The sequence below is a fragment of the Odocoileus virginianus genome, chromosome 18 (assembly GCF_023699985.2).
Source record: "Odocoileus virginianus isolate 20LAN1187 ecotype Illinois chromosome 18, Ovbor_1.2, whole genome shotgun sequence".
In the NCBI taxonomy this organism is placed as follows: Eukaryota; Metazoa; Chordata; class Mammalia; order Artiodactyla; family Cervidae; genus Odocoileus; species Odocoileus virginianus.
In genome coordinates, this window is record NC_069691.1 from 44,910,648 (window position 1) to 44,930,382 (window position 19,735).

Below are 19,735 nucleotides of genomic sequence, written 5' to 3' on the forward strand. Positions count from 1 at the left end.
TCACCCTAAACTCCCAGTCCATCCTTCTCCCACCCACTCCTACCCCTTGGCAACCATAAGTCTGCTCTCTATTTGATCCCTATTTTCTATAACTGATGCACTGATAGTGATGATGAATGTATGCAAGGTGAAAAATGAATCACACCAAGGTTGATCTTTACCAGGTGACCTTAGAATAACCATGCAGATTTAACTGCGTGACCACATGCTTTAACATCCCCAGTTTCTTAAATCACTCTGACCTCTCCCAGGCCTGATAAGAGAACAGAACAAAATGTTTCTTTCTGGATGATCCTGATGAGCTGTTTGGCTCCAAAAACCCAACAAAGACTATAACTCTGTTTGTGCATTTTGTTAACTTGCTGAGTCACCTGGGTAACTTAACCTCATGTCTCTGAGCCCCAGCTTTCTTTGTGAAATGACAGAGATGGGCCAATTCGTTTTCTGTTTCTTTCCAACTCTGAAATACTTAAGTAACTATATGTAAAACTGCTCCATGGTACTGAAGAGGTACTTCAAAAGCCCTTGCACTGAATTGATACCAAAATAGATAATGCATGCTCAGTCGTGTCTTGACTCTTTGCAACCCCATGGACTGTAGCCCGCCAGGCTCCTCTGTCCACGGGCTTATCCCAGCAAGAATACTGGAGCCGTTGCCATTTCCTCCTCCAGGGGATCTTCCCAATCCAGGGATCCAACCCGCACCTCCAGCTTCTCCTGTACCGTCAGGCGGATTCTTCACCACTAAGCCATCTGGAAGGCCCTAAAATAGACAACGAAAGTACTTGACCTCCTCATTGCCTTGGACTAATAGATGTCCCTGGTCTTTCTCTTCCCTCCAACCTCTCCCTTTTCAGGTGTGCATCCTCGAGTGTGAAGGGAAGGTCTTCACCAGCCCGCTCTGGACTCCATGCACCAAGGTCATGGCCAGGGGCTCCTGGCAGCTCAGCCCTGCTGACCCAGACCACGTGGCGGCTGCTCCGGACCAGCCCAGAGCCTCTGAGATGCAGCATCTGAAACGAATGCCCCGGGTCAGGAGCCTCTTCCAAAGGCAGAAGAGGACAGAGCCCGGCCTGGAGGAGGTGGGGGAGATGGAGCAGAAGCAGCTGCAGAAGCGGTTCGGGGGCTTCACCGGGGCCCGGAAGTCGGCCCGGAAGTTGGCTAACCAGAAGCGGTTCAGTGAGTTTATGCGGCAGTACCTGGTCCTGAGCATGCAGTCCAGCCAGCGCCGGCGCACCCTGCACCAGAATGGTAATGCGTAGCTGGAAGGGGAGCCCCTCCCGGCTGCACCGTCCACTTCAACCCATGAGTGAGTGGGGCCCCAATGAGCTGGGGGCAAGAAGAAACCTCCTCTACCCCGTCTTAACCTTCCTCCCTGGTTGGGGGAAACATGTTGACACCCAGACACACAGACACACTCCACACCACTTCCTTCAGGGGTTCGGCTCCTAGGACTGCTCCAGCCCACCTTTTTTTTTTTTCTTTCTGGGAGCAAAAATTTTCCTGGGATTGCTCCCAGCAGCTCACCACTGCGGTGAAGAGACTGGTTACCATGGGGATAATAGTAGTGCGTTAAGATAACTAATTCCTCTATGGCTCTTCAGGAGCTTAGTTACTATGGGGACAATAAAGTGGACCAAGCCTCCTATATGGTTGCCATAGAAACCATTCACCACCTTTCCCCTGAGACTTTAAGGACCCAGAGCTGGACCTGCACTTAGCCATTTGCAGAGTCTGATTTATGTGTGTGATGTTGCTGTTTCACCTTCAAAGATGGCTTAGCTGTCCCCTCCCCTACTCTCTCTATCTCAAGGTGACTGGCTTCCATGGCAGCCTTTCAACTTTTACACTCTGCCCCAGTCAAGGAGCTCTGGTTAGGACCAGTTCTTGTTAGGACACCTTCTGTGTTTCTTTCTCCCACACATCACTTGTTCACCTGATCACTTTGCCACAGGTGGGCTGGTTCTTTGCAGCTGATGGCACCTGAGCAAGGCTTTGATAATCTGGCCCTAATGACCTCAGTCACTTTTAGGAGAGGGACTAAAGGATCATCATTTTTCCTCACTTTTTGCCTCTTTCCAGGTGCCATTTCTGGTGTTTTGTTGGTTGGTTGCTGTTTTTAATTTTTGTTTATTAGTTTTGGCTGCACAGGGTCTTCGTTGCTGCTCATGGGTTTTCTCTGGTTGCGGCAAGTGAGGACTACTCTCTAGTTGTAGTGCACAGGCTTCTCACTGTGGCGGCTTCTTTTGTCTCAGAGCACAGGTTCTAGGGTGTGAGGGCTTCAGTAGTTGTGGTGTACAGGCTGAGTTGCCACACAGCATGTGGCATCTTCCTGTACTAGTGATTGAACCCGTGTCCCCTTCCTTGGCAGGCAGATTCTTAACCACTGGACCACCGGGGAAGTACCTAGGTGCCATTTCTGTTTTGTGTTTGCTTGCTTGCTTGCCCTTCCTCCTATCTCCCTGCCTGTCTGTTCTTAGTCCCCCAGGCACTCATTTATACATGTACCTACAATGCAGATCAGATCACAGACATCAGAGATCCTAACTTATTTCCCAGTCATTACAAACTCGGCTTTCCTCAGCCCATTAACCTATACATAACTTTGAGTGGCAGAGGGAACTAGCACAATGAACTTTTCTGAAAATCTAAGAGAATTCCAATCATTAAGCGTATGTGCCTTAATTCACATGTAGGAATATGATTATCTGCAGGATCTCATCTGGGCTTCCCTGGTGGCTCAGTGGTAAAGAATCTGCCTATCAATGCAGGAGACATGGGTTCAATCCCTGTGTTGGGAAGATCCACTAGAGGTCGAAATGGCAACCCACTCCAGTATTCTTGCCTGGAGAATCCCTTGGACAGAGGAGCCTGGAAGCTTGCATGCAGTCCATGAGGTTGAAAAGAGTCAGACAGGACAGACTGCGCAGGCTCACGTACAGTATCTCATATCTCTCCTTAAAGAGAGAAGCTTCCCCTAACAGAATGAACTATTCAGTTGGTCAGAAGCTTTCTGCAAACATTATTACCCAAGTGGGGGCTTTTGCCTTACGCAGAGGCATAAAAGCAAAAGTTTGTGCACGGGCTCTTTTACTTTGCTTCCCATATGTCAAAGGTAGCCAGATCGTTAATAATCTTCCTTCAATGTATATTAATCCACATGTGAATCTTGAGCACCCACACTGCAGCAGGAAGGCAGCCCACATAACACTTTGCAGGTAGGCTGGCTTGTTTGCAAAATGCCCATTGCCAAATACGGGTATATGTATTCAGTGGCGAGCCAAAGGCTGCCGTGTTTATTTTAGCAGAATGACTAATCTCTGAAGGCCCTGAATTAACCTGCACTGGTTTTGAAGTCATATTCTTGGATCCCTAATAAGCATTCATTTCTCCAAAGCCATATCTACATGGGACCTAATAAAAAATCTTTCAGAAATGGCATGGGCTGAATTCTTCCAAATATTAAAGACATTCTTCTTCTTTTTAACTTTTTAATTGGAGGATAATTGCTTTACAATATTGTGTTGGTTTCTGCCACACATCAACATGAATCAGCCGTAGGTATACATATGCCCCCCCCCCCACCAAACCTTCCTCCTAAATTTTAGGGACATTATTCTTTTTTTTTTAGGTACATTATTCTTAAAGGGACCATCAAGACACGTCTAAATCTGAACTATGACCATTTACCTTATAAAGACAGTTTCATATCAGTCACTTTAGCAGAAATCAATTTAGTTTTTAGAAAAACTATTTGAGCCCCTATTCAGGTAATTGGTTTTTCTAGTTTTCTATTAAGCCTCCAACTGAGAGGCACTGGAACATAACGGGTAACCATCTTCTGCCTGTGGCTTTGCTCAAGATATAAAGTTCTTGATGGAAACGCTGGTGATATTAAGCAGCTCATCTGGGTATTATCGATCGCTCTCCTCCTGCGACCATCTTGCTGATTCTTTTTTCTACACATTCATGGCTGCTGAGTTTCAGTGTGGATGTGTATTTATGAGTCCCTTAAGCCTGTCTTTATTTGCCTGTACACACCCCAGCCGGCCCCACACATGCTTGAGATTTTTCCATGGCTCGGGGACTCCTAATGCCAGAGCTGTTCTGGACACCAGAGACACCCAACACCAAGCTATGTTTAGAATGCTGGAGGAAACGGCGCCACCCACCACCTGGGACGTGTGTGTGCCCAATCATGTCTGGCTCTTTGTGACCTCATGGACTGCAGCCCGCCAGGCCCCTGTACTCATGGGATTCCCCAGGCAAGAATACGGGAGCATTCTTCCTCCTCCAGGGGATAGGACCCATGTCTCCTGTGTCTCCTGCATTGGCAGGAAGGTTCTTGACCACTGAGCCACCAGGGAAGCAAACACTTGGGATAAAGAACCCTTATTCAGAAAGCATAATGATGTCCTAGAAGGGAGGGACACTGGCATATATGGAATCTAGAAAAACGGCACAGAGGAACCTCTTTGCAGAGTGGGGATAGAGACGCAGACGGTGGAGAATGGACTGTGGACACAGCAGGGGAGGGGAGAGAGGCTGTGAACTGAGAGAGTAGAACTGACCACACATACTGTCGTGTAAAACAGCTCGTGGGAAGCTGGTGTACGGCCAGGGAGCTCGGCTCGGCGCGGTGATGCCTGAGTGGGGTGGGATGGCGGGGAGGCGGGAAGGAGAGAGGTTCTAGAGGGAGGAGACGTGTGTGCTTAGAGCCGACGCACTTTGTTGTACCGCAGACACTAACAACATAATAAAGCAATGACACTCCAATAAAAAAAATAACAAATGGAACCAAAAAAAGAGGGACAGTGGGGTGCAGGACCAGTCCTAAAGAGACCTGTGAAGAGTACGCGACGGAGCCCGGTACCTACCGTCCGTTGCCTGGCCCTATGCTTCCCTCCTCTCTTCCGCTGCACCAGACCTTGACCTTCTAGATGGTGGAGAGTGAGCAGATTCATTCCTGGTGAGGAATCAGTGAAGTTAGCACTTGTAATATGAGAGAGCCACAAATGAGGGCTCTTTTTATCCTGAAAAAATGAATTACTATACAGAGATTCCAAATACTGATACCAGGGATAAGAGAACTGTTTCTGGGCAGGAGGCTTGCCCTTTGTCCTGTTGGTCTGACGCTAGATTATGGGCCAGGGAAACAGGTGTGTAGAGGGAGTCAGAGACCCCTTCTTGCTGCTTTTGGGGCTAATTATGTGGATTATAAAGCTTTTAAAATATATATGTGTGTGTGTGTGTGTGTGTGTGTGTGTGTGTGTATATATATTTTTATATATATATATATATAAAATTTACTTGGCCGCACTGTGCAACATGTGGGATCTTAGTTCCCTGACCAGGGATTGAACCTGCGCCCTCTCCATTTAGGACTTCCCTGGTAGCTCAGCTGGTAAAGAATCTGCCCGCAAGGCAGGAGACTCCCATTCAGTTCCTGGGTCGGGAAGATCCCCTAGAGAAGGGATAAACTACCCACTCCACTATTCTTGGGCTTCCCTGGTAGCTCAGACGGTAGAGAATCCACCTGCAATGCGGGAGATCCGGGTTCGATTCCTGGGCTAGAAAGATCCCTTGGAGAAGCGCATGGCAACCCACTCCAGTATTCTTGCCTGGAGAATCCCAAGGACAGAGGTGCCTGGTGGGCTATAGTCCATGGGGTTGCAAAGAGTCAGACACGACAGCGACTTCACACAGCACAGCACCCCTGCATTTACAGCACCAGATCTTAACCTCTGGACCACCAGGAAAGTCCCAAGTGATAGTTTTTCTTTGCCTCTTTTCTGTTTCTCAGGCACTAGGGAAAAGCGAATTGAAGGGTCAGAAAAACTGTCGGACTTGCCATTTTAATCTGCCATTCATTTGTCATTTTAATTTATGTCTCCCCAGGTGTCCGGGCGATCCCCAAAGCAGCATGTCTCCAGCCCCAGACCTGCCGGCTGGGCATCAGGGCGCCTCCCTCCCCAAGGCACTGAGGCAGCTTTCGCTCCAGGCCGCCGCCCCGGGGCCCTGCGCCATCTGGTTGTCTTTCCCTCCCCTACTCCTCCTGGCCCCTCCCCACCCATGGCATGTTTCATGACAACCCTGTGGCTACATCAGAGTGTATTTTTGTAACTCCTCCAGCTAACATTTAAACGGCCCCATCTCTCCTTCTCACCCACCTCTTCCCTCTTTGAGGTGGTGGGTTCAAGGAACAGGAAATCAAGCCTGGGGTTTTGACTCGTCACTGCCGTAACTTGTTTGTAAAAGAGCTGTTCTTTTTGACCGATTGTTTTAAACAGATATTTCTCCATTAAACTTCTACTGAGCAAATGGTTGGTAAATGGGTTGGCTGTTTCTTTAACTGAGAGCACAGGCTCCAGACATACCGTCAGAGCTGCCTCTCCTCGGAGCCAGAGGCGACTCTGTTTTCTGTGAAGTGTGTCGAGCAGGAACACCGCGACCGAGCCGGGCCCCCAGATCCAGAGCCCACAGCGGTGTGATTGGGCCCAGCGGGCGGGACGGGGGAGGGGCCAGGCTGCTGCGCCCCGCCCTCCGTTTCCGACTCACTAGAAAGTTGCATCTTTAACAATTTCCAGGTGATGCAGCATTTGCTGGTTTGGGACCCTCCGGATGGGGTCGAAATTAAAACATGTTAAGATGGATGATACCAGTTCAGCCAAGAAACCTCTGGTCCACCCAAATGGAGTGACTGAGATGGGTCAAACATCTATATAGACAGACAGGGGGCCGTGGGAAATCAATACGGAGGGTAAGGTGCTCTGTTGGGGAACTCGGGGGAGGGGGCGCCTGGTGAGGTGAGGGGTTACTGGAACCAGCGAGGACTGTAGCTCCCTCTAGCGGTCAGGAGGGAAACAGCCACTCACTGTGCAGGGTAGTACCGTCGGCGAGATTGAACAACTGTCTCCCTTCCAACTCGAGCCTGGCGTCTCCGGTTGGTCAGACCCAACTGGGAGCCAGAAAGTTAGGGGGTCCTCGGGTGCAGCCACAAAGGTGGGCCTGGGAGGGTGCAGAGCTGCAAATGGACAATGTCCAACCCAAAGGCAGTAAACCCCTTTAAAGGAGGGGTGGGGGAAGGCGGGGCGGGGTGGTCTCCCACAGGCTGCTGAGCTGGACTAACTTTGGCAGAAATCTAATTCTTAGGTCTTCTCAGAGCAGCTTCATACCTCCCCGCTGGGTGCTGTGAGGAGGTCCTAGAACCCCCTCCCAGGGCGAGATAGAGCTTTCTGTGCCAGCTCCCCTTCCACCCAGGACAGCTCTGAACCAGCCACATGGGCAATCACAGGACACCAAACCCACGGGTTGACCCGGGGGTCGGGGGTGGGTGGGGGGCAGCCCTTGTTACTCCCCAGGGCTAGCACACACTGCACAAGCAGAAAGTGGCTCATTCTCTCCTTAGGCGCTCGCCAGCTCCCCGACAAATTCAGGTCCACAGCCGGGAGCTTCTCCCCATTGTCAACAATGCAAGCAAGAGAGAAAATGGTTATTTTCCTAAATCAAGGAAATCACTGATGTAAAAAGTCAAAGAACAGTGGTTGCTTTTATGAGGAAAAGAGGAATAGCGCCTCGCTAGAGGGCTTCCCTGGTGGCTCAGATGGTAAAGAATCTGCCTGCAACGCGGAAGACCTGGGTTTGATCCCTGGGATGGGAAGATCCCCTGAAGGAAGGCATCGGAACCCACTCTAGTGTTCTTGCCCAGAGAATCCCCATGGACAGAGGAGCCTGGCGGGCTACAGTCCATGGGTCGAACAGAATCAGACACGACTGAGCGACTGAGCACAACACAGAGGTACAAGGGCAGTTTCTGGAATGCTGGCCACGATCTGCTTTTTGAAGGAATGGTGGGTACTTAGGTGTTTGCACTGTAATAAACCATTAAACTGTAAAAATTAAAATTAGAGATTAGGAAGAAAAAAAAAAGAAAATGGTTATCTCCTAGATTACAATCCTAGTGCCATTATTTCCCGGATGACGACTTCGGGCAAGTTTTCTAACCTCTGGGCCTCACTTTCCTCATCTGTAAAATGGGAATGATGAAATGAAAATAAATTGATAAATTTTAAAAATAATTTTTTTATTTTAAAAATAAAATAAAAATGGGACTGACAACAGTAATTTCTTCGTGGGTTATCCATGTAAGCACTTGGCCAGGTCCCTGATAATGTTGCCTGCTATTACTATAAGCAAATGAGTGTGCACACTTCTCCCCCGGGACTATTGCTTGCTTAACACCAAGGACAATGATAATCTTATCCTTTGCAGGGTGAGAGGGTGGAGGGACAGGCACACATCAAATCAGACAATGTACCATTTTATTCCTTATAAAATATATTTCATATTGTTGCTGTAAAAACATTATATTTCACATTTTTAAAAAAATTTTTAACAGTAAAAATAATACTTGGAAGACAGCTGGGGGAAAAGGCGCCAATAAAGACAAGTTCACAGATGGGATTTATCTCCCTCCCCTCTTTTTTTTTTTTTGCCCCTGGTAAAGTCAGAACCTGCGAGGACCAGAAAGTAACAGGACAGATTTCTTCCAACAAGTCAGAGTTTCCACATCCAAATCCATTATGTTCTTCAAAGAATCTAGCCTCAGGGCAACTGCAACACTGTGGATGTTGCTCAGAATGTGTTCTGAAATTACACGATTGCTTTCACAGCCGGCTCAGAAGTCAGATTATTCAATCTAAGCCATTTTACTCACCCGATGGGCTTTGTGTTCTGCACCTGTGACCTCATTTGACCACCAGGAAATGGCAAGTCACCCCAGTCTTCTTGCCTGGGAAATCCCATGAACAAGAAGAGCCTGTGGGGCTACCATAAGGTCGCAAAGAGTCAGATGGGACTCAGTGACTCAACCACTACCACCACCCTTATCCACTGGACTCTTCGCACTGAAGGCGCACGGGTGCAGATTCGGTATCATTAAGGCTGCTCAAAGCAGGCACTAGACTCCAAAGGTACTTCCAAAATATTGTGAATAAACATAACATTCCCGGAATAAAGAGTTTCCCAAGACGCTTGCTTTCCCAATCCGTCCTGTTAGTTTCCAAAGCGCACCTGTCGCCTCTTACCTTCCATCAGATTCTGCCTCCCAGGATGGGCCGGGAAGTAGGGAGAAATACAGAGATGAAGAAAACAGGCGTGATGGTGGGATCAGGTCACAAACCACCCCCGGCCCTCCGAGAAGAGACGAACGGGACAACCCCAGGACAGACCACACGTCAAGAACCCACACAACAGCCACAGATGGAGCAGTGGGAGGAGAGAGGCTGGACGAGGCCACCACCACCAGGAAGGAGGCTGCAGCAAAGGCCGCCAGGGAAAGCCGCACCAGAACATTAAAAAAAAAAAAAAAAAAACCCTCCGTTTTGAAATTGTTGCATCAATTTCTTCTCTCTTCCTTTTCTGCCGTGTGCAGCAGTGACACGAGAAGCTTGCCTCACTTAGAGAAAACCTTGATATCCAGTTGTACCTAATGGTCCAAACTGAGGGGGCAATGAAAACAGTGTCTCCAAAGGGGAGACCCAGCAAAAGCTCTGAGCAAGGAGGAAAGGGGAGACGCTGCTGGGCAGAGCTCCCCCCACCCCAGTCTCCAAGGCCCCCTCTCCACACGGGTAGGACCTGCAGGGCACAGGGCGGGAAGCGAGGAGTCAGATTTGGGAAGCTGGGAGCTTGAAGGAGCGGGAGGAAGAACCCAGCACCTCTTGCTGGCCTGATTTCCAGCTTTACCGAGGGACAGAATTCCACATACATAATTTTTTTTTTTTTTTACTGAGTTATAAAAATATACCCCATCACCACCAAAGACACTCATGGGTAAGAGTGCTTTTCCCTTCTGTCACCAAACCCAGGTCACCATCACCCTTCACACCATCACACCCCCTATTCCCCTGTTTGCCGCTTTCCAACACGCGGCGTGTCACAGACGGAAAGGCATCTATTGGGTTCCTGCAGCCAAGTGAGCCCGCCTGGACGGGAAGGACAGCCTTGCTCACAGCCAAGGGCTGGACACCGCTGTGCAAGCCCCAGAGAGCTGGCCTCATGGTACGGTTCCCTGAGCCCCTGACATTTGGGACGTGGGCCCTGAGGAGTCCCCAAAACCAGTCCCGCTCGGCAGAAAGGTGAGGCTTTGAGCCAAAAATGTGCCTTTGCTCAGCCCTGCTCGCCCAGGCACAGAAGCCCCTGCCTCTACTTCTCCCTCCTCAACAAAAATGGATTCATGTATTTAGCTCTCAAGTCACACAGTCTGGGGTCCCCTCCATTCCTGAGGTCTCCAGTAGATGCTAAATCAACCCCAGTTCCCGTCACGTGACCTCCTCAGGCCCCCTAATCTGCCCCATCCCGCCTTCAGGCAGAAAAGACACCCAACTTGGACTCCGGCAATTGGTGATGGACAGGGAGGCCTGGCGTGCTGTGGTTCATGGGGTCGCAAAGAGTTGGACACGACTGAGCGACTAAAATGAACTGAACTCACCTCCTCAGGCTCCCTAACCTGCCCCATCCTGCCTTCGGGCAGAAAAGACACCCAACAGGTGTCTGGGAACATGACACCACATCCAACTGACCCTCCCCATCACACTGACTGGACCAAGCAGAAGCCCCCTGAAAAGTCCTGTCCTGCCTGTCACCTTAGGAAGAAAACCAGACGGTCCCCAAAGGGCCAGGTGAGCCCGTGGAGCCACGGGACAGCTCTGCACCCCTCTCCCCGTGGCAGAAGCTGCCACCTACTTTTCTGTCCGTTCTCTTCGCCAGCCCGGCCCTGTGGCCGTGGAGGAACATGGGAAAATCCCTGGTTCCCATGAGACGAAGAGGGACCTACCTCAGGGCAGGATCTCTCGGCCAAACAAAGGGGGAGTCTTTAATCAGAAAGAGGCTCCTGAATATACCATTAAGTGAAAACAAAGTGTTTCTGGGGGGGGTGTCTTCCAGAGCTGGTGGGGAGGGGTGGGCGTGGGTTCACTTGGGGAACAGCGAAGCACTCTTACCGAGTACTACACCGCCTGGTCTCTTGTTAAGGAAAGAATGAGCAAGGTAGTCTTGATCTGTCACGCTGTACGACGTGAATTCTTTTTAGCCTTTTGGCTCAGCTTCCTGACTGTCCCAGTCTTTTTACAAACCTATGAGTCTGGGCTTGAAGAGGCCATACTGTATCTGTTGGGCTGCAACCTGACCTGAGGGACCCCAGATCGGAGCAGCTGGCACCGGAAAAAGGGCTTTCCTTGAACTCTGATGGAGGCTGCTGGGTGAGGACAATCTCTCCCTCCTCCTGGATCTGAGTGGAGAAAGGGGGCCGGCTGCACCTCAAAAAGCTCACACATCAGCCCCGTCTTCCCACCCCAGCCTCAGCAGGTCCTGTTCTCTGAGTCATCAGCCAGAAATTTCTTTTTTTTTTCTTAAAAAAAAAAAAGTAAATCCATGTTGCTCACAGTCCCTTCTGGAAGAGTGGAGAAAGCAAAGAATCCACCAGCCCAGCAGGCAACAGGATGAGCTGTCCCTTCCTTCCATACGGTACACGTTAATCCCCTAGGGAGAGGGGCTGTGTGGAGGAGAGGAGGGGGAGTCGTTTCTTTGGTCTCTGGTTTGCTGCAGAATACCCTTGGTCAGTTTTGGCTCTCTCTCATTTTAGGGGAAGAAAAAAAAATAATTTTTTTGTTTCTATTTTTTTTTTAAAAAACTAAAACATTCCCATGAGGGAGGGAAAATGTTTTGAGTATTCAACCTTAGCCAATAGAGCCCAAACTCCCCGTGTGTCCACTCTGTAGCTTTTAGGCTTCTGCGGTGGGCTTGGGACCCATCTGCCTGTGTCCCCAGGCCGCCGGGAGGGGCCGCGGTTCAGTCCAGGAAGCGCTGGCAGGCCTTCTTCCAGCGGCAGGCGGTGCACCACTGGTCCCGGTGCTCAATGCCGTACACCTTGCGGCACTTCTTAGCTTCCCCGCGGGCTTTCCTGCAAGCCAGGGCGATGAGGGGATGGTCACCCGCTGACCAGCCAGCAAGGGGAACCACCAGGGCCGGAGGACCGACTGCCTCCCTCGCATCTGAGACGTCCCCCCACCGGCTCCCTGGGACCGACCCTGGGGACGAGGGGTGGGTGGGGACAGGAGCCCCCAAGGAGATCTCGCGAGAGGACAAGCTCACCTGGTGGTGCTCTGGGCCCGAGGTGGAGACGTGACGATCAGGTGAGACTTCATGGCAGGGGGCGGCTGCTGGGGCTCGCTGAAGCTTAGCGACCGGCTCCGGACCTGGGCACAGGGCAGAGGGGCTGTGAGCACGAAGGCAGGCATGCAAGGCAAAGGGACCCCACCCCACCCTGTGCCAGGAGGCCTTCTCTCGAAGATTTCAGCCAGAGGTGAGCAGGGACCAAGGAGTGAGTGGAGGTGGAGAGGGAGGAGCCAGCCTTGGGAGGCACACTCCAGCCAGGGGAAGGGGCTCCAGGCAGGAGAGCCACTCAGCCGGGCCCCCTCACGGGCTGCCATCTGCAGGTTTAGAAGAAGCTGTCACATTGGGGCAGAAAGAGGGACGGCACAGCCTCAGCGGCACCTTCGGGCACGCTGGCTTTACAGTGCGTGGTGATGCCTTCCTGCAGGAGGCGTTTCAGTCTGCAACACCCTAAGGGTCTCTCAGTCGTGTCCAACTCTTTGTGACCCCATGGACTGTAGCCTGCCAGGCTCTTCTGTCCATGGGGATTCAAAATAACTTCCGATTTATTTCAGTTTGGGGACAAGCAACCTAAGGCGCTGGTCTGCAGTGGCCCAGGGAGCTCTGATCCATCTGCACAGCCCCCCGCACGCCCCTCTCTCCTTTCTCACCCTCCCTCTTCCTCTCCAGCGCCCCCATGTCCTCTCCCTCCTCCTCTTGGCATCAAAACCTTACCAAGCACCCCCAGGGGCTCAAATAGGGGTGCTGATCCCACCTGGCCTCATGATCTTGGCAATAAACTGGACCTGGGTGCTCCTCGCCGGCGTGCCCCGCCAACATTCTATGGGCGCCTGTGACTCTCGGTGAGGGGGGGTGGGCAAGGGTATGAAGACCTTCAAGAAGCTGGGCTGCAGGAGGCAGCGAGCTCGGGGGGAAAGGCCTCCAGCACCGGGTGTGTGTGGCTGGGCCTTCGGCTGTTTCTGGGGCCCTTGGAAGGGCTGAGGGGCTCGAAGCGCTGGGCGCACTCACCGGGGACAGGGAGGAGGCGCTGGAGGGGGCCGCGGCCCAGCTGATGCTGGTGTAGATGTGCGGGGAGACCGGGATCTGGAAAGGTGGCAGAGCCTGTGGAGACAGAGCGTGTCGCCCGGGCCCCCCTTCCCACCCCAGCGCCCTCACAGTCTGCAGCCACACCTCACACTAAAGTGCTGGGACACCCCAAAATGCTCCTCCCGAGAGAAAGAGCAGAGCACGGCTCTCTGGAGTCACCTTCGTCTCGGGCTCCAGCCTTTTTCTGGAGCCCTCCCTCTTGGAGCTGGTTTACGTGCCAGCCTCATGACTTAATCATCTCCGCAGATTAACTTCTTGGCGGGATCACCTACCAAGAACACACTCAGGGTAGCTCCCCCAGAAATCCAGCCTTGTAAGTGGGGGCACAGGGCCCGCGCTCAGCGCCTGCCATCCCCTGGGGCAACTGCGTGGAAGCAGCAACTGTCCAGGTCAAGGTTTGTTTCTAAAATCACCAACTGCCCTCTCCAGATCTCACGTCACAGGGACAGCTGGCGGCCTGGAGGGCCACCTGGGTTGAAAGAGCTGAGCGACCGCTCATGACCACGCGTTCTAATGAAGAGGAGAGCTGGCTCGCTCTCTAAAGGCTTTCTGACGGAAAGCACTGCTTCTTAATTACTAACTTGCAAATCAGCCTACAGTCGGAAAAAACCAAGCAGTAGGCATCAAAGGATTTTAAGAAAAACTTGTACATGGCAAGCAGAGTCTTCGGCACCTGCTACATGCAGTAAAAACCACCCTAAATGCCACCCGCTCCATGACTGCTTTCCCAACCCAATGGGCATAATACTACCTTGGTCTTTACGGCTATTGTTGTTTAGTCACTAACTGGTGTCCGACTCGTGAACTGTACCCTGCCAGGCTCCTCTGCCCATGGGATTTCCCAGGTAAGAATACTGGAGCCGGTTGCCACTTCCTTCTCCAGAGGATCTTCCCAGCCCAGGGACTGAGCCCAAATCGCCTGCATTGGCAGGTGGATTCTTTACCACTGAGCCACCAGGGAAGCCCGGTCCTTTCTGTACCCACAACGATGGCTTGTATCTCCAGTAAGATATTTTAACTACTTATTATAATTAATCATAGTCACACATTCAGTTCTCTCTCCAGCTAAACTGTACACTTCACAAGCTCAAGAATTATGTATCTTATTCTATCCGCAAAGCTTATCCTGCAATTTGACATATAGTAGGTATTCAAAAAACTGAGTGCCAGACTATTTAATGTAGTACCATTCTGGGAATTGGAGATTTGCTCTCAGAAACCCTACTACACTAGTCTACCCCCTCTTATAACCAGTGGTGGACCAAGTCCCCCGTCCAAATCCATCAACCTGGTTACTCAGGGATTCAGCTAGATTTCTTAACCACTGGATTCAGCCAGATTCAGTAACCACTCATGACAGTCACCGAGGTTCAACTCTGGAATTCCTATGTTTACTGACTGTGAAGTCACTTTCCTTATAGAAGAGATGGGTAATTCAGCTGAGGACTCAGCCTCCGATCAGGGTGGTCAGTGGCCTGTGATCAGGCTGATCAGTGACAGACACGGAATGCCCTCATGGTCCCGAGGCTGAGCTCCCAGGGGGGTCCCCATACCTGGTATGCATGGTCGGCCTGAATGTGCCAGAAGGAGCCAGGAGCTGACTTGCTGAGAGCACCGGAGGGCAGGTAAGACTCCAGGCCAGGGTGATCTGGGCCTGAGGACTGGGCTTTGGGAGGAGGCGGTGGGGGCAGGATGGTGAGGGGCGGGCTGGTCACGCTGGGGGTCGGAGCCGGGTCGGCTGTGGGGCCACCAGCCGCAGCAGCTTCCCCCTTCATCTGCACCTCTGTGTAGTAGAAATCCTCCTCCCGCTTGAACTGGTCAGAGTCCACGGTGTCCCTGAAGGGGATGGAGATGCGGTGACAACCAGGGACAAGCTGCCCTGGTCCAAACGCAGGGGACAGCGGCAAGTCACAGGAGAAGCCCAGGAGGACAGGCGGGAGCCCAGGTCCTGACACAGACTCCCAGGGATTGCACCCTGGCACGTCAAGGGGGATTATTTTCCCTAGCCCCGGAGGCTTCTCCTCTGGCCAGATCTGCTTCACACTTTGCTCTGGTCCTCTCTGGACCCCACGCACTCAAGGCTACACTCTCCGGCAGGGGAAGGACTGTGAGTCAGTCCCCTTGGCCACCTGCAGCCCCGGCTTCGGGTATCAGTGCAAGGGGAGCCCCGGCTCCCCAAGGGGAAGCAACAGGCGCTAAGTAACTAACCACCCTCTATCTGCCCAGAACTGAACCATCTTCCTTCCGGGGTGAGAAGACATACCCATCAACAGCATCCACATCCACCACCGCAGGAGGGCCTGCTTCCCAGCAAAGATCCCAGCAAAGGGGCTGTTCACGGGGCCCAGGATCAGGGATGGCTGGGGCCCTCAGCCAGCCAGTTTCTCAGAAGTATTTGGGGGTGTGGGTCTCGGGGAATCAGCGGGTGGAGGACGTCTGCAGAACGCCCTAGGCAGAGGAGCTCTGCGCGCGCACCTACCCTAGGTGGAGGGCTTTCACGTGTCGTTTGATGCCCACGATGGAGCGCAGGACTTTGCCACAGCTGGGCCACAGGCACTTGTACATCACCTTCACCGAGTTCTGGAAGGAAGGGAACACAGGATGAGGAGGTCACGTCCCCCCACTCAGCCCCTCCCAGCCACACCCAGTGGGGTCCCAGTCACATCCAACAGGACCCAGCAGAAGGCTCAATTGAGTAAAGGGGTTCCCAGAGACCAGAGAGACTGACAAACAGGGGCAGAGAGCTGGTCCTGGGGGCTGGCATCGGTCTAGAGTGGAGATGCGGGTGGGCTGGGGGGCAGGGGAAGACCTGATGGAGGTCTCTGCAGGAGAGCTGGGTTGGGCAGAGGAGAGAAGGCCAGTGATGTGGCATTGGAGAGGAGGGGTGGGCTTCTGGGAATATCAAGAGGAAAGAGCAGCAGCAAAGGAGAGCTGAAACGATGGCCCAGGGCCTGGGACTCTGAGCTCCCAATGCAGAGGGGGTCGGGGTTCGATCCCTGGTTGGAGAACTAGATCCCACATGCTACAACCACGATCTGGTGCAGCCTAACTAATTAACATTCAAAAAATGGATCACTGAAATAGGATGGAGCCTGAGAAGGCCCGGGACCCAGGTCTGGCCCCTCTGTGGCTGAGCTTGGAAGCTCAGGCCACGCACCTTTCTTTTTCGGGGAGCTGGTTCATCCAACAGGAAAGCGTCCGGGTCGGTCTCAAATCCGTGATCCGTCTGGGGAGAGCCAAAGGCGTCCCCCAGGTACTTGGGGCTGGCCTGGGGGTGGGGGGGCGAGGGGGTGGAGACGCCGCTGCTCCCGCTCCAGTGCCCGCTGGTGGTGCTGCTGCCGCTGTCCGACACGTCGCCGCTCTCCTTCCAGGGGTCGCAGGCCGTGCGGGAGGCTGGACAGGAGGAGACAGAGGATGCTCTGCGCCTGCCCTTCTGCCCACGCCAGGTGCCGCGCGGACCGCCCAGGTCGGGGGCAGGACACTCTAGTTCAGAGTCTGGGTTCCTGGGCTTCCCTGGTGGCTCAGTGGTAAAGAATCCACCTGCCAATGCAGGAGACACGGGTCTGATGCCTGGTCCGGGAAGACCCCACAGGCCTGTGCTCTAGAGCCTGGGAGCTGTAATGACTGAGGCCCGAGCACCCTGGAGCCTGTGCCCTGCAACAAGAGAAGCTGGCTCACTGCAGAGTGGCCCCCAGCTGCCACAACTAGAGAAAAGCCTGAGCAGCAACAAAGACCCAGCACAGCCAAAAACAGGTAAATAAATAAAAATTATTTTCTTAAAAAGGCTGGGTTCCTGAATCTAATGCCGGGTTCTGCCTGCCTGGCTTTGTGCTCCAAGGGGGAAAAACAAAAACCAACAAAGTACCCCTTCCCTAACAAACCCCTCCCCTTTCTGGGCTTCAGTAAAAATGAGGAATGGCTCCCTTCATTGCAGCACCGTCTATGGGTGGCAGACTGCTCTGTTCTCGCGGACCCTTCCTGCCACAGCTGTGCTGATCATCACTGACCGCCAGACACACTCTGGAACTGCATTTTGTATGCAGGTGTCCCCCAGTTTTTGGAAGTTCAATTTATACCTTTTCTTTCATATGCAAGACCTGTAGTCAGCCCTCCAAATCCCGTTTCTGCACTGAAAATATTTAGGAAAAAGAATTCCAGAAAGATCCCCACAGCAACACTTGAATTGGCCACACAGCAACTAAACATTTAAACAGCAACATTTAAAAGGCATTTACATTGTCTTTCCAACTACTTACAATGTTGTACACAGCGTTTACGTTGTGTTAGGTGTTCTAAGTAACCTAGAGATGACTGACAATATGCAGGAGGATGTGCATAGCTTACATGCAAGTACAATGCTGTTTTACACAAGGGACTTGAGCATCCATGGATATGGGTGTCCACACGGGTCCTAGAACCAATCTCCCATGAATACCGAGTGACAACCTTACATCAGGACCCGTTTTCACTAACTGAAAGAAATCTAAAGAGGACTTTCACTTTATGAAAAAAGGTGACAACAGGATTCAATGCTGGTTCTGCAGCAAGCTGTTATGGAGGCAGGGCACCCCAAACAGTGAGAGTGGCCCCACCAAGCCCCTTCCTAGGAACCACACTCAGCATCTCAGCACCCAGCCCCCAAAGATTTGAACTGAACCTGCGAGTATCTGTGCTGTATCACAACGTATTTTGTGCATCCGATAGCAAGAGGCGTCCTAAGGTAATTGTTTCTTTGCCTGATACCATTTCAGTTTTCCAAAGTTTTCACAGAAATGCTCTACTTTCAGATAGCAGGGGAGACCTGTGTTATGAAAGGAACGATAAGCTAATCAAAAGGTACTTCTCACTTTAAAGGCAGGGGGGGAGCAGAGAGAGGGGAGAGGAAAGCCTCTCCTGCCCCCACCCCACCCCCACGCACAGACAAACGGGCTGGGTACCACTTGGGAAGTTTTCCCGACAGTGGAGTAGGATGCAGAGGCCAGGAGAAGGGCTTCTTAACCAGGCTTTCTTAAAAGATGCCTTTTGATCATTTAAACCCAGGCAAGTACATCAAAACCTGCGTGAGAAAAGCAACCATTCAGCCAGCTCTCATAGCCATTGGGAGGTGAAGCCTTTACCAGAGCTGGCTCCTGCTTTTATCCACAGGGAACATGTTTAGAGCAGGAAAGACAAGCTTCAAGAACAGTTCAGACTCATCACGAGATGACAGAAGGCCTGCATGCCCAACAGGGCCTGAACTCGCTGCCCTGCTCCCAGCAACGCGTCTGAACAGGAAGATCACAGTCAGACGTGTGAAATTTTCAGTTTTTATTTTATTTATTTATTTTAATTTTCAGTTTTTAAACTGCCTCCCTTTGGGTTGCTTTAAACCCAACCCAGATTCTTCCATGCCTAGGCCATAAACCTGTACTGACAACTTATTGACCAGAGACCCATTAATATGTCTTTTGTTATCTGAATATTACTGATGAGATGTTTCAGTATTCACTGATATAACAAATCGGCAGTCACAGGCATTCAGTTCAGTTCAGTTCAGTCGCTCAGTCGTGTCCGACTCTTTGCGACCCCATGAACCGCAGCACGCCAGGCCTCCCTATCCATCACCAACTCCCAGAGTCTACCCAAACCCATGTCCATCGAGTCGGTGATGCCATCCAACCATCTCATCCTCTGTTGTCCCCTTCTCCTCCTGCCTTCAATCTTTCCCAGCATCAGGGTCTTTTCCAATGAGTCAGCTCTTTGCATCAGGTGGCCAAAGTATTGGAGTTTCAGCTTCAACATCAATTCTTCCAATGAACACCCAGGACTGATCTCCTTTAGGATGGACTGGTTGGATCTCCTTGCAGTCCAAGGGACTCTCAAGAGTCTTCTCCAACACCACAGTTCATAAGCATCAATTCTTCAGTGCTCAGCTTTCTTTATAGCCCAACTCTCACATCCATACATGACCACAGGCATTAGGTTCTGCAAAAATTCTCTGGTCAATAATGTGCTAATTTACACCATTCTGTTGTTGCTGTTCAGTCGCTAAGTCGTTTCTGACTCTTCTCGACCCCATGGACTATAGCCCACCAGGCTTCTCTGTCTGTGGGATTTTCCAGGCATGAATACTGGAGTGGATTGCCATTTCCTACTCCAGGGGATCTTCCTGATCCAGGTATCAAACCTGCATCTCCTGCATTGGCTAGTGGGCATTGGCAGGTGGATTCTTTATCACTGAACCAATAGAGATGCCCAATTTATACTAGAGGAGAACCTGAAATTTTGATACACAGAAACAGCAAGAAAAGGGGAAAAATCTGTGATGCATTCAGATATGGTAGCCTTGTCCCCAAGCCCCAACTTCCACATGGGCAGTGGTCCACAAGGCCTCCTTACCCTGCATTCTGAGACCATCTACCACATCCCCTGTGGCCAGGACAAGCATCCCACTGCTTTCCTCTCTTCCTACTCCATATCCCAAACCACCTTCAGGCTA

The 19,735-nt window shown here is 51.7% G+C and overlaps 2 protein-coding genes and 1 long non-coding RNA gene across 12 annotated transcripts in view; 2 read left to right on the plus strand and 1 right to left on the minus strand.

Annotated features, from left to right (window-relative positions):
- Positions 1-6,321, plus strand: part of PNOC (prepronociceptin) — a 29,721-nt gene extending 23,400 nt beyond the window's left edge. For 3 of the 5 annotated variants that reach the window (XM_070480633.1, XM_020877868.2, XM_020877867.2), the window contains exons 3-4: positions 858-1,251; positions 5,899-6,321. In XM_070480633.1, the coding sequence (XP_070336734.1) occupies positions 858-1,251; positions 5,899-5,984 (480 nt within the window). In that variant the 3' untranslated portion in view covers positions 5,985-6,321. Of the gene's footprint in view, positions 1-857; positions 1,310-5,898 lie in introns of all 5 variants that reach the window. The other 2 variants (XM_070480632.1, XM_020877866.2) reach the window with 2 other exon arrangements.
- Positions 6,322-6,349: 28 nt separating this feature from the next.
- LOC139039518 (uncharacterized) lies at positions 6,350-8,112 on the plus strand. Its single transcript, XR_011492828.1, has 3 exons — positions 6,350-6,485; positions 6,588-6,760; positions 7,409-8,112. It is a non-coding gene; the product is annotated as an uncharacterized lncRNA (long non-coding RNA).
- A 192-nt stretch (positions 8,113-8,304) lies between these two features.
- ZNF395 (zinc finger protein 395) overlaps positions 8,305-19,735 on the minus strand; it is a 50,860-nt gene continuing 39,429 nt past the window's right edge. For 5 of the 6 annotated variants that reach the window (XM_070480629.1, XM_070480626.1, XM_070480631.1 and 2 more), the window contains 6 exons: positions 16,415-16,650; positions 15,737-15,837; positions 14,811-15,093; positions 13,180-13,272; positions 12,151-12,254; positions 8,305-11,959 (listed from right to left, as the gene is read on the minus strand). In XM_070480629.1, coding sequence (XP_070336730.1) covers positions 11,848-11,959; positions 12,151-12,254; positions 13,180-13,272; positions 14,811-15,093; positions 15,737-15,837; positions 16,415-16,650 — 929 coding nt within the window. In that variant the 3' untranslated portion in view covers positions 8,305-11,847. The remainder of the gene's footprint in view (positions 11,960-12,150; positions 12,255-13,179; positions 13,273-14,810; positions 15,094-15,736; positions 15,838-16,414; positions 16,651-19,735) is intronic. The other variant, XM_070480627.1, reaches the window with a different exon arrangement.